This window comes from Ailuropoda melanoleuca, chromosome 2 (assembly GCF_002007445.2).
Source record: "Ailuropoda melanoleuca isolate Jingjing chromosome 2, ASM200744v2, whole genome shotgun sequence".
NCBI lineage: Eukaryota > Metazoa > Chordata > Mammalia > Carnivora > Ursidae > Ailuropoda > Ailuropoda melanoleuca.
Genome location: NC_048219.1, coordinates 48,203,614 through 48,215,804, shown reverse-complemented (window position 1 = coordinate 48,215,804; position 12,191 = coordinate 48,203,614). Strand labels below are relative to the sequence as shown.

Sequence of the window (12,191 nt, the reverse complement as noted above, 5' to 3'; positions counted from 1 at the left end):
CAAAACTGTTAAGCTATGCGAACCATAGTTCCCTCATCAGTCCAGCAAAAGTAAGTAATGCCCATCTTGAAATCTTTTGAGATAATAAATAGCTGTAAAATATCGGGCAGGCTGTCTCCCAGAGAGAAGGTAGGCAGCAAACGGCAGCTACTGCCATTAGTATAACGAAGTGTCGTCTCATGATCCAAGAAGACGAGGTGGAGCAGGGCAGGGACACAATGCCCAAGTGTAGACAAAACAGAGCTGTGGGTTTACAAACAGATTTGGGCTAAGCACCACTGGACATACAGCTATTCGCATACTGCTGAATTTATATACACACTAACAAGCAGTGAAAAATAAGCAAACTGTACAAAGGAATGCCAATCACCTTACTCTCTTAACTTAAAAGAAGACATGTGGTTTATTCAGAATGTCCAAATTGCTGCCATGTGTGGACCGCCCTGCTTGTGCAAAGGAATGGCTCAAATAAAAGTGTATACAGTCTCTCACCTCAAAGCCTACAGGAGTTCACACTACCACACTGAGACCAAAGCCGCACTCCCCTGGGAGAATTCACAGCTGTTCAACATCTAGGGGGCCAATCGCGCTCAGGGTATGGAAAAACCGAGGACTCCATTTTAAGTGAAATTCCAAGGGCTCAAGAAAGGCTCCAGTGTGTCCCTCGGTCCAGCACTCATGATTTGCTCATCACTGCTCCCTTTGGCTGCCAAGGGTCTGACCAACAGGAGTGTCCTCCCCTTCTGCTCGCAGCCAGCAGGCAATACTTCCCCCCACCCGTTCCACTGCTCTCACTGCCTCCACAGTTAGTGGTCCCTTCTGAGGGTGAGGATGAAGACCTGAGCAAACATGCTGTCCTGCCCGGCAACCACTACCCACGATCGGCTGCAGAGGCTGAAATACGGCGAGTGTGACTGAGGAGCCACATGTTAACCACAGTTTCAATAATACTTGATTCAACTCTTGGAAAACTTTTGAGCATCTTGGGAGCAACCGGAACATGTGAATCTACTTTTTTGACAGTATATTTTATAAAATCTAAATTTCTGACGAAAATTTAGCATCCAAATTGAGATATGCCGTAATGGCAAAATGTACACTGAATTATGAAGACTTAACGAAACAAAAATATAAATATCTCATCATGAATTTTTATATTGATTACACGTTGAAATGAAAATGTCTGGGATATATTGGGTTAAATAAAGTATGTGATTAAAGTAAATTCTGCCTGTTTCTTTTTGCTTTTATGTGTTAACGTGGCTCCTAGAAAACGTAAAATCATGGAAGTGAGCTGCGTGGGATTTCTACCGGACAGCGCTGCAGTAAATAAACGTACTACCACCACGACTCGTATTCATCACAAAGCTGAAACCAGACTCAGCATTGGTTCAGCTCTGACCTCTGCACCCAAAATCTGCTTATCACCCATACCCTAGAGAACAGCCCTTCTTTCCCGGTTACCATTTTCCCTGCTTGATAAGGCAAAACCGTCACAGAGAGACTTTCACCCCTCTTTAGAGTCCAGTCTACTCATGGGGCCAGAAACAGCAAACAACACTGTCAGGAATGGCAGCCCCTGCTCTTTGCAAGGGTGTATCCCACTTGTCCCAAAGAGGCGGATCATCCCAGAACACTTTCTCGCTCGTCCTAGTCCTTGAAGCCTAAAATGAGCTCCAGGTGCACATTCTAATCCCACATCATGACTCATTTCCAATGCAGGACATACACATCTTACTTCCCACTTCCCTTCCCAAGAATTTTAAAATCTGAGTAAATATGAGTAAAAATCTGAGTAAATATGAAGGTGCAATTGATTGAATGAATGTGGGTATATATTTTTATTTCTATATTTACATTGACTATGTATATGCAAAGACATACGTTTCTTTTTTACACAAGTGCTAGAATGATTCGAGTACAAGGACCCCTCCTTCCTGGCCCCCAAGCCACCTCTTTGGAAGTTAGCTTCCCCCACTCTCCCAAGCACCAGATGTTATGAGCCCCCACCCCTCCACATCACACAGGAAATGAGAGGAGGCCCCGAGACGATGGGGTTTGGGGCACAGAGGCCTCTCTGAGAATGTTACCTTACCTACCCTGAGGCTCCAGTTTATTGAATCTCTGGATACCCTGGGCCAAGGTCTCTGATGAGGCAACTTTAAATAAGTTTAAAATCAGAACCAGAGCCTACTCTCAGTCCTTGCGCTGAGGGAAAAGAAAACAATAGTGAAAGCACAGATAATCCCTTCACCTCACTTGAGCCATTTCCTATAACCCCCTTCCTGCCGACAACCCTTGACACAGCTGTTAACAAGGAGAGGAATTAAACAATTCAGGGTTTAGCTCCTCTCCCTTTCCTGACTCTGGTGGAGGTGCTAATTGGCAGTAAAATGCATAAAAGGTGTACATCAGAATGGCTGGGGACGGACAGGATCTGGATAATCCATAAATTGAATAATGAGCCTTTTAATAACCAGGAGCTAACTGCAGCTCTCTGTAATGTGATCCTGGTAGCACTTGTAAATCTACTCTCTCCAATTAGAAAAATGCCTTCCTCCACTTTTCCCAGAAGCCAGGAAACAGAAAAGAACTCCTCCAACTCCCAGCCCTCAGGCACAAGTGTGTGTTAAATTTTCACAAACAGAAATTTTCCTCCTGGGGAGGAGATTTCATAATTTTCCCTAGTCATCTACTGGAAAGCTGAATAGGCTCCCTCAGCTTTCCTCAAATCTAAACCCTTCTTTAAAGCCCACCAGATCCCAAGACAGGTTTCCCCGACTCAGGCTGTTATCTAACAATTAATAATACTAATAATAGTTTTGCCATATGTGTACAGTGCATTCTACTTTGAAGAGTGCCTTTGCAAGCATTAACTGTTTTGGACACCAACACCGCCCCAGAGGGGATCCAGGTTGGGGAGCCTGAAGTTTATACGATTTGTGGGTCTCCTTAAGAAAATGAACATAAAATTATAAATACAAAAATCCAGGGCCTTTTCCCAGAGCCTTGGAGGGGCCCTGAAGCTTGGCCTAAGGGGAAATCCAACTCTGTATGACCCCTCTCCTTCACTCCCCCACCCCTCGCAAAGAGACCCGTGGATTTCTCAGGCTAGGGGGAGAGGTCATGTGACTTTCACAAGATCAAAGGGCTATTCAGTGTTGGAGGCAGAATTAGAACTTTCTTACCTCCCCAGTCTCTGTGGCCCCTCTATTTCCCCGAGTTCCTAGGTCACAAAGGAAACTCTGAAGAAGGAACAGATAAAAACAGCACAGCCAAAAGTGATCGCGACCAGGCGGGTGTTAGGAAGCTGTCTAGACTGAGTATTGCCTGGGTAGAAGATGGTGAAATAAACACGAAGTCCCCACAAACATTCACTTAAATTGGCACTGAGGGCAAAAGACACACTACCTAACCACACAGAGCCAGGTGAATTCCATCTTCACCGCTTACTAACCACAGGACCTGGGACAAGTTACTGACTTAGCTTCTCGGAACTTCAGTGTCTTTATTATAACACAAGTTTGCCTGAGATGATGTATAGAAAGCACTCAGCACAGGACTGAGCCCGACCACTCTGGGTGCTCAATAAATAGCAACTATTACTGTTGCTGTTGTTCTCAATTCATCCAAAAAGCACTGCTTCTCCACAAGAAACTTGTTCCCCAAAGTGTGCAATTGGAAGCTGCAAAAGCATTCTGTTCGGTCACCTTCAGACTGAAAATTAGCCAGCATCTCCCCGCAGCAGAAAGAAACGTCGTACGAGATTTATTAGACCAAGTGCCTTGTCTGTTCCACTTGCCGGGGTGATCTTAGAGTTTCAGATTTATAATCTGTGTACCTATGAAGTCTCTGTGGCTTTCCAGCCTCAGCAAAGCCAGACTGTTTTCAAACATTTTGAGACCTCATAGTATGAGAACCACAAATTGGGATTGTGGGTGTTGGTTTTTTGTTTTGTTTCTACTTTTGCTTTTTTGTTTGTTTCTGTTAACCTGGAGAACCAAAAAGATCATAACAAAAGATAAGCCATTCCTGCACTTCCTTCTTGCTTCCTTCTAGTCCAGTGCTCCCTTCCCCTTCCCTCCAGATTTCAAATTGGCTCCAGATTTTAAAGGAGACACAGTAACAGATGTACGAGAAACAAACTGAGAAGGAATTTAAGGAACAAAATAACTGTGAAGCTCTAACCTGCTTGCTACATGTTAGAGTGAAAAATCCATGCTATATCCATGAAGAATTCAGGTGTTTACAAAAGAGGACAGGTTAGGCCCATGTCTAGAAATGGCATCTCAAAAAACAAAAAACCGAATATATGAATGCATTTATGTATTCAATAAACCTTCAAATAACACTTTAGTGAGACCCAGGCAAGTTCCTACGGGATACCAAGTTGAAGAAGACAGGGCTTTTTCTGGGGCGCCTGGGTGGCACAGCAGTTAAGCGTCTGCTTTCGGCTCAGGGTGTGATCCCGGCATTCTGGGATCGAGCCCCACATCAGGCTCCTCCACTATGAGCCTGCTTCTTCCTCTCCCACACCCCCTGCTTGTGTTCCCTCTCTCGCTGGCTGTCTCTGTCAAATAAATAAATAAAATCTTAAAAAACAAAAAAAAAGACAAGGCTTTTTCTGTCCCCAAGACGCATCTGGATAGCCACCCATACCTCCATCCATATACTGCCGCACCATTAGCATTGTTCACTCTTCAGGCTCAGCAAACACCAGCTGATCGACCTACTGAAGGCCCCCGCCCTTTAGGAGTTCACAAACAGAAGAGTCGCGAAGGCAAACAGCGAACTGACAGTACAGGGTAATAGCTGCTGCTACAGAGATGAGACCGGAGACCACGGGAGCTTGGGGAAGCCTGGAAACACGCGAAGGCTTCACCGCAGATGGGACAGTGACCCAGGAGCTGAAAGATGAGCGCGACTTTTGTCGCTGGAGGAAAAGTGATAGCGGAGGGAATTTCCTGCAGAGAAAACAGCATGCCAACAGCAACGAATTGCTAATGATTATTTATCCAGGATAGTCAGGTTCTGTTCTCCAGAATTACCTCATCTATTCCTCATAACTTGAAGAAGTAGGCACTATTTTTGTTCCAAACCCACAGCTGAGAAAGCGGAGGCTGATCAATCTCATGGCTGAAGCCGGTGGGTCTGATATCAGAGCCAAGGCTGTTAATCCCTACCTATACCACAAAGACACGGACCCATGAGGAAGTGCCACATCTACAGACCCCGGATGAGTGTAGGTTAAGTGTCTGGGTGAGGTACCTGGGTAAGAGAGCAGCAGGCAGTGAGGTCAGGTGTGTGCAGGAGCGAGATGGTGAAGGAACTTGAAAGCCAAGCTAAAGAGTTGGGTTACCCCCGGGGGGCCGGAGAGCCAAGACAAGCATTCAAGCCTGTAAGTGGCTTGATCAGTACGGCACTTTACACAATCCCATGAGAGTGATGTGGAAGATTTGGGGGAGCCTGAAGAAAAGGAGGCTGTTTCAAAAGACAGAGCAAACATGAGGCCCTGAACGAGGCAGAGAGAGTAAGAATGGAGAGTAACAGGCAGATTTGAGAGATTCTTCTAGATATAATTGATGCAATATGGTGAAGAATTAGGTCTGGGGGGGCGCCTGGGTGGCACAGCGGTTAAGCGTCTGCCTTCGGCTCAGGGCGTGATCCCGGCGTTATGGGATCGAGCCCCACATCAGGCTCTTCTGCTGTGAGCCTGCTTCTTCCTCTCCCACTCCCCCTGCTTGTGTTCCCTCTCTCGCTGGCTGTCTCTATCTCTGTAGAATAAATAAATAAAATCTTTAAAAAAAAAAAAAAGAATTAGGTCTGGGGGAGGGGGAAGAAATGTAAATGGGAAGACACCACGTTCATGACTTGATATCACCAGTCATCCAATTTCCCATCCATCTAAGTAAATATTACGTGGGGATGGGTGAGTAGGAGGGAAGAAAGCAGTGGCAAAGTCATGCACCTGTCATGTTATTGTTTACCTGCTTCGTGTTCATGGGTCTCCTCAATCTGGCAAAACCATGACCTATGCTAAGGCAGAAATGGCTCATACGTGTCTTGCGTCTACCTATCCATTCAGTGACCCTTTAGCACTGGATACAAAGGCAGCTGAATACAATTCATCAAATACTGCTAAATACCAAAAGTGTACCAGATACTGTGCTCACATACATACCTGCCGACTAAAGGTAGAAATCATAAAAGAAAAGATAAACAATTTTTATTACATGAAAAGTTTAAATATCTATAATGTACAGAAGAAGGAAAACAAATGACTAATATAAATTTAAAAGTTTCGCTTCACTAGTAATCAAATAAATACAAATGAGACACCTTTCTTGTCTATCAAAATTTTCAAGACTTTTAAAACACTCCTTGGAAAAAGACTGGTCCTTGCCTTAATTGTTCACAACAGCACAGCCACCCAGAAGGGCTGCCTAACCAGGAGCATGGCAAGAAAGGAACCTAAGACTTGGACTTGTTTTTACTAAACTATAACTAGCCTTTTGCTTTCTACTGTGCAGATATTCTCATTTAACCCCTAGAGTAACCCACTGAGGAACACATGATCATCCCCACTTCAGAAACCAGAGCAGTGAAATCAAGAAACTTGCTTGTGGTTAGACAAATTAGTAAGTGGTGGAGCCATAACTGAAACCCACATAGTTCTGGCTTCAAAGCCCAGGCAATGTGGAGTGAATATATATTTCACAATTCAATGATTATTGAGGTACTAATTATTGTTCTGTTATGAGAGCCAGCTCTGTACAGGGACAGAATGGGCCTTCGCCATACACAGTACCTCGAGGGGACAGTTCTGCATGCTACAAAGGACCACCCCTAGCTGCCACGGCATGGCCTTCTTCTCTTAGTTACTCGGAGATCCCCACTTTTAGGGTCACTACTGTGTAGGCCATAAGGATATTTTAATCAACCTCTATCTCAGTTTTCTCATAAATAAAAATGGATGATAGAATCAACCCAAAAAATCTGTTAAGAAAATTAGTTTTCACCCGGAGTAAAGCTGACATTGCCTCAAAAGTTATTTTTAAAAACACAAGCTCCATGATAGTAAATCCGATGCAGTGTTCAAAACCTAGCTCCAGTACAGTAAGTGGAAAGCCTGTCTTGATTAGTCAATAGGAGGGCTCATTGCTCTCCTCCGCGCTGTAGGATGCCTTCCGCACATCTATGTTACTCTTCACATGGTAACATAAACGTTCACTTGCTTTTCTATCCCCTTTCCTATACTGTAAGCCACTTGAGAACCAAGTCAGTGGTTCATACATCTTGTAATGCCAACACCAAGCCCAGGGCTGGCAAGTGGCAGAAAATGTTTTGGTTTAAAAAAGATAAAGAAAAAAATCCATCATTTTATCTTCATAAAACCCTGTCAGATAATTATTACAATTTTCTGCATTCTAAAATGAGCAAATTACAGTGACTGTCTAAAACCATATACAGGAGGGCAGGCTTGCACCGAATCCAGGTCTCCAGACTCTCCACTCCACCATATATGGTCTTCAAAGACCAGAAGGGCAAAAGGCCTACCGTAGGCCATTGAGACCATCACTGCACAAAGGTACTTTTTTTCTCGAACATGGTAAGGATTCTGAATGGTATCGGTACATCTTAGAATGTGGTCACCTGGGAAAGTACAGAGAGCAGCATGAAAGTGTAAGAAAGGCTGGCAGATCTGGGTCTAAACCCACATTCGCTTTGTCCTTAACCCTGCTGCCTTGGGCAAATCTCTTAAACTAAGGAGCCTTGGCTTCCTCATCTGTAAAATGGGGTTTTAAACGTTACTGACCTTGCAGGGTCTGATGAAGAATGAGAGTTGTATTATATGAAATAGGCAGAGGATATACTGAGGATTCGTTAAACTGCAGTTATCATTACGTGTCAGAAAAAAAGTGGCACATATTTATGCCTATGCCACAGAGTAGTTTTCATCCCCTATCTTACTTTATTTCCACGGCAAGCCTGTGGAGTAGGTGCTATTACCTGAATCTTACATTGAGGAAACTGTGACTCAGAGACATTTAAGTAACTTGTCCAAGGGCACCCAGGTGGCAATGGGCAGAACCTGTATTCAGACCAAGTTCTTTCTGGATCCAAACCTCTTTGAAGTTTATCTGTCTGCATCCCAGATGAATTTCGGTGGAGGAAAGATAAAGAGGACTCAGATGTATCCCCAAATGTCTGAGGTCAATGTGAGGTGCTCGAAAACAAAGTCTGGATCAGATTCATGTGTAGCTTGGTGTATGAGTTTAAAATGTTTGGAACATGTGCAAGATAAGGCACGGGGAAACCAAAAGATGAAGATAGCCAATGATAAATGTCATGCTCCTCAATTTCCCTTTCAGCTAATAATATAATAAATAGTAAAGAATGACTCATACTCTTATTTCAGTCCTTATGCTAAGAGACTCCAAGTTAAAAAACCCATATTGTAACACCGATGTATTACGTATTTCCTCTTGATCTTGCTACCATTTGTTATGTCCCAGAAAATGTTCCAAAACCAAAGAGAGGAAGTTCAGAAAAGTCACAGGAAATATCTGACCTCCTTTACTCTAAGGGAAAAAAAAAAAAAAAACCTCTCCTAGGTTAGTCTCTTATTTGTGACACAGGTAACTAGTATAACGGTAGATGGCTTCAAATCATCCTACAGAGAAACAAATGCTATTTCACAATAAACAACAACAAAAATCTTTTTCTGGTGTTTTCCTCTATCACACAGCTCCTCCAACCTTGGAACAATCAGGCCTTTGCATTCTCCAGTCAAGGCCCAGGAAACCTTCAGGCTGTGAATGTTTATGATTCAGGCAGTCAGGAGTCAGGTTAGGTGAAGAGAAACAGGAGTGAGAAAAAAAGAAAACAAAAAACAAATAAAATACCTCTCCCTGTGGAATGGAAAGTTCTCAAGTGAGGCACTAACCCCACATCTTCCCACCTGACACCACAAAGCTGTAAACCCAGAACGATGCTTGGTCCAGGCCCAGAACCCAGACTTGGAGAAAGAAAACTCAACAAAGAAGGGATGGTTCGGCGGACTCTGATGTGGAGTGAAATCATTGGGTCAGTTCAAATTTATGACTTTAAGGAGGGTCAGAGATTCTCTACTAATAAAAACATCCTTCTGTGAACTTTTCTAAAGTAAAGTTAATGGCACATAATGCCAGCAGATCTCACAGAAAACTCATTCCTAAGGGACTACCTGTAAACTCAGAAGTTTCTGTCTTCAAGAGATCAAATGTTCAATAGAACCCCCCTCTGCTCACTCTCACCCCCATTCAAAGTGCTATATCCTTTACCACCAGTAACCCATGCCCAGACTCTTCTCTATTCTCCCTGGCCCCTGAAAGGCCTCAATCAACCGAGCCGCAGGACCCGCGCGAGCACCCCTCCCCTCCCTGCCATCCCCATTATTCGGCACACAGCCCTGCTCTCCCCTGGAGCCAACAGTCTGCAGCTCCTTCAATGCAGGCGCGAGCAGGCAGGAATGGTGGGAAGAGAAGCTGTGCCAGCTGCATGTTTCAGAATCTCCCTCCATATGCATTTGCCAAAGGAACAAAAAGAAAATCAATGCCAGGAAAAGACAACTGAGATGAGGATGCGGTGGGACCGCGGCTGACTCCTTGCCTCTCAGCAGCAAGGGGCTGGCCAACCACGCGTCCGAGCCTCAGATCCCAGTCGTTACCTTCAGGATGCAGGCCATGGCGCTCCGCCGGCCCTTCTGCCACCGAGCAGCGGGCGCGCCTGGGTCAGGGGCAGTCCCGGCGACAGGCTGGAGGCTGGTACCGCGGCAGGACCGCTCCAGCCCACATTCCCGCAGATCCAAATAAGGGGACCGCGGTGCGAGCTGCGCGGGCACAGGCCCCGCCCCCCGCGCCGCGGCCCCTCCCCCGGACCCGTCCACTGGCTGGCGGCCCCCGAGACCCCGCCCCCGGATTACGTGCCGTCCCGGTCTCCCGCGGTTGCCCCTCGATGCTTGCTACTTTTTCTTTTCTCTCTCCCTTTTTTTTCCTCCCAATAAACGTTCTGTGGTTCAACGTATACAAAGTCTGCTCAGCAGCAGGCAGGGATCTGGGTCTTGCTGGGGAGAGAAAGCGGCCTTTTCTTCTCCTCGATTCGGTCTCCTCTAGCAGATCAGAGAACCCCTTGCAGACATTTCACAGTTTTTAAAAAGTTAAGTGGGTTTGGAATCACCCTTCTGCAGGTTTTGGGTGCATCAAAGGATTCTTCAAAAGTAGCAGATGAAATTCTCCCTGAGCTGTTTAACGATAGAGACTTCCTTCTGCTTAAAAATGCTGTGATGGGCTCATCTAAAATTAATTATTTGCCACTAATAAGGGAGCACAAATCTCTATCAAAAAAAGATGCCAGGAACTTAACGCTGTATGTTTTGTGTGTATGTACACGTACACAGACGTGTATGCATTGCTTTCTTGCTTTCAGCTTCTGCGTTTATTAAAAAAAAAAAAAGTGTGGATACATAAATATACAATAAATAGAATAAATGTATTTATATGAAAATTTAATATATTCTTATATATATACATTGATTATATATGTATATAAATTGTGTTTATGCGCTATAAGTTTAGAATTTGAATGAACTTTGTTGCAACTTAAGTAACAAGGTTAAATCTAAACTTTCCTGTAAGATTTGGAAATCCAGAAAGGCCGTTCCTCACCCTCCAACCTGAAGTCCCTGATCATAAAACAAAGAGTGACAGAGCAGCTTTAAGAGGCAGGCAGCCTGGGAGAAGATATGTGTTGGGTCCTTTCCACCCCTCCTTAGCAGCCCTTTTGGAGTGAAAATCAACAAGGAAAAATTAATTCCCAAGCAAGGAACTGGCTAAGAGAAACAGAGTTATTTCTCTGAGGAAAGTGACATCACACACATAGCAGAAGAAGGGAGAGAGAGCGCATTCTGTATATATACACAGATTTCCACCACTTGGTCTGTCAGAGAAATCTTAAAACCAGGCCCAAAATATTTACCCAAAAGAGCTTTCACTTGCTAGAAGCCCTGTCTGGTTTGCCTACATGGAGTCAGGAAAAGCACTGTGGGCTGCTGGTGGCTGTGACGTCATGAGACTGGCTCACAAACCGCAAGGCAGAAACCAGACTTTCAAGGGATTTGGTGTTTTCTTGGTGAGAACATTCAGAATCCTCAGAGAGCAGGAGGCACCCCAGGAAAAGTGCTGCAAAAACTGAGTGGACGGACTACCTGCTCCCAGGGAAAGTCCCTCTTCTCAGTCTCTCTAAGGGACCACTCCCTGCCCTCCCACTCCCTCCTCCCGCCTGGCCATGTGCTTCAGAGACCTGCTGTATTTTCAGTAAGAACTCTTTGGTCAGTAAGTTCAGTAAATTCAGTAAGAGCTTCCTCTATTTGGTTGATCAGGACTGTATATTTTTTTTAGGACTGTATATTCTAAACCACTGCTTTAGCTCATGATCTTTAGTAAGCCAGGAAAACTCAGTATTTTATTCATTTGTGAATTCAACAAACCTTTACTGAGCTGCTACTAGAAGGTGAATCTTTTTTGAGATACCACTAACTGGAGGAGGGGGGAATTTTACTGAGGTAGTACAGGACCCGTCAGGAATGAGAGCGTGATTTTCATGGTCTCTAACATCATCTTGGATTTAGTCAAGTGGGAAAGGTAAGAGATGCATGATAATATAACGTGGTAAGGTCCTTAACCAAAGTAGAAGCAAAGCTCTAAGGAAAGAGAGACGGAGCCTGCCAGGGTGGCAGATGAGAGGGGCAAGGGTGGGCAGAGCACATCATTCTCTCTCCAGAAATTCTGCAGGTCTGGGGGACAACACAGCTGACTCTAGTAAGCAACCTTGCTGAGCACTTCTTTACTGGGTGACCTTGTTTAAGTTGCTTAGCCTCTCTTGAACTTTTATTTTACATAGTAGCATTTATCCTTGCAAGAATTAGATGAGATGACACTTATAAATCCACTCACCTGAATTCCTGGCACTATGAATACTTTCAGAATGGTAACTCTTTATCCAAAGGGAGGGGGGATTTTTGACTAAAGATAGTTTGTAGGAGAGGATGAAAAGGATGATTGCCATTCACCTTGAATGTCTCAGAAAGATGAACATTGATGGGGCAAACGCTTAGCATCTTGTGACTTGGGTATATCCAAGTGAGGGTACAG

The 12,191-nt window shown here is 44.5% G+C and overlaps 1 protein-coding gene across 4 annotated transcripts in view; it reads right to left on the bottom strand.

Annotated features, from left to right (window-relative positions):
- The window catches only part of ST6GALNAC3 (ST6 N-acetylgalactosaminide alpha-2,6-sialyltransferase 3), a 543,122-nt gene extending 533,230 nt beyond the window's left edge, over nt 1-9,892 (bottom strand). For all 4 annotated transcript variants that reach the window (XM_034653712.1, XM_034653715.1, XM_011221915.3 and 1 more), the window contains exon 1: nt 9,710-9,892. In XM_034653712.1, the coding sequence (XP_034509603.1) occupies nt 9,710-9,727 (18 nt within the window). In that variant the 5' untranslated portion in view covers nt 9,728-9,892. The remainder of the gene's footprint in view (nt 1-9,709) is intronic.
- Between the last annotated feature and the right edge of the window lie 2,299 nt (nt 9,893-12,191).